General features: G+C 58.6%; 1 protein-coding gene across 1 annotated transcript; it reads right to left on the reverse strand.

Moving 5' to 3' along the window:
• Positions 1 to 270: 270 nt before the first annotated feature.
• LOC111728599 (small regulatory polypeptide of amino acid response) lies at positions 271 to 498 on the reverse strand. The gene has a single exon (XM_023519329.1). The coding sequence runs from the start codon at positions 496 to 498 to the stop codon at positions 271 to 273; it is 228 nt and encodes a 75-aa protein (XP_023375097.1).
• Between the last annotated feature and the right edge of the window lie 480 nt (positions 499 to 978).

Raw genomic sequence — 978 nt, forward strand, 5'->3', positions numbered from 1 at the left:
GCCAGGTGTACATCAGCAGAGCTGCCCCACCATGCAATCTGACGCGTGACTCCCTGGACATTTCCTAAGCCCATGCTGTGGACAGAGCTCAGCTGAGCTTCAGATCGGAACTGACTCCTACCTGGTCCCCACACGGTGGATCCACCAGGCTGGAGGGCACAGCAAGCCAAGATGAGAGGACATGAGGACACACAGGACACAGGAGGGGTAGGTCAGGGAGGCAGGACTCAAAAGTAGGACACCAGGGTAATCCTAGAGGACTGCTAGGCCTCACATGAAGGTCCAGAAGTCCCGGGCACTTGGTGCTGGCAGGGAGTGGCGGTCAGGCCCGGTGAAGAGAGAAGCCTCCTGGCGAAATGTGGCCACGGTGAAGCTGTGGCCAGGACCCCCCTGAGGATGCTGGATCCTTGAGTCACAGCTGAAGCAGCAGAGGACGCAGGTGATGGCCACAGTGACCACGAACAACACCAGTACCACCCCAATCACTGCCGTCTCCATGGCCCGTGTGGCAGCTGACTCCTGAACAAATGTGGGTCCTCCAGAGCCTTAGCGCCCCATCCAACAAGCTCTTGGTGATGGCAGGTGCCTGGTGCTCCTCCAGCGCCCTCCTTTGGTCTTTTCTAAGAAGACACTGGTCTGAGGCCCTGGGTGACACCCACCCTCAGCCACAGGGCACCCTCACGTGGGCCTATTGCTCCGATCTCACACGATCTCCATTTTCTAAGCCTTGGGCCCAGCTTCCAAGAGCTGTGATCAACTTCATGACAGCTTCTAGAAGGAGCACTGTCCTGGAAGACATGAGACTTCCTGGACACAGAGGGGGTGAGGAGAAGGAGCCTGGCCAGCCCTGGCTCTCTGGCGACTCCTACGGATGTCAAGAGCATACACTCAGGGAAAAGACAAAATACTCCCCCTCCTGTGGAACCGGGAGGAGCTGGCTCCTCCCTGGGAGGGACCTTGGGCCAGTCCTTGAGTTGG

The sequence above is a fragment of the Otolemur garnettii genome, unplaced genomic scaffold, assembly GCF_000181295.1.
Source record: "Otolemur garnettii isolate 467f Iridium unplaced genomic scaffold, OtoGar3 scaffold00172, whole genome shotgun sequence".
In the NCBI taxonomy this organism is placed as follows: domain Eukaryota; kingdom Metazoa; phylum Chordata; class Mammalia; order Primates; family Galagidae; genus Otolemur; species Otolemur garnettii.

Bases quoted from the DNA above. Each gene is read 5' to 3' on its own strand.
- LOC111728599 (XM_023519329.1), bottom strand. From the start codon at position 498: ATGGAGACGGCAGTGATTGGGGTGGTACTGGTGTTGTTCGTGGTCACT.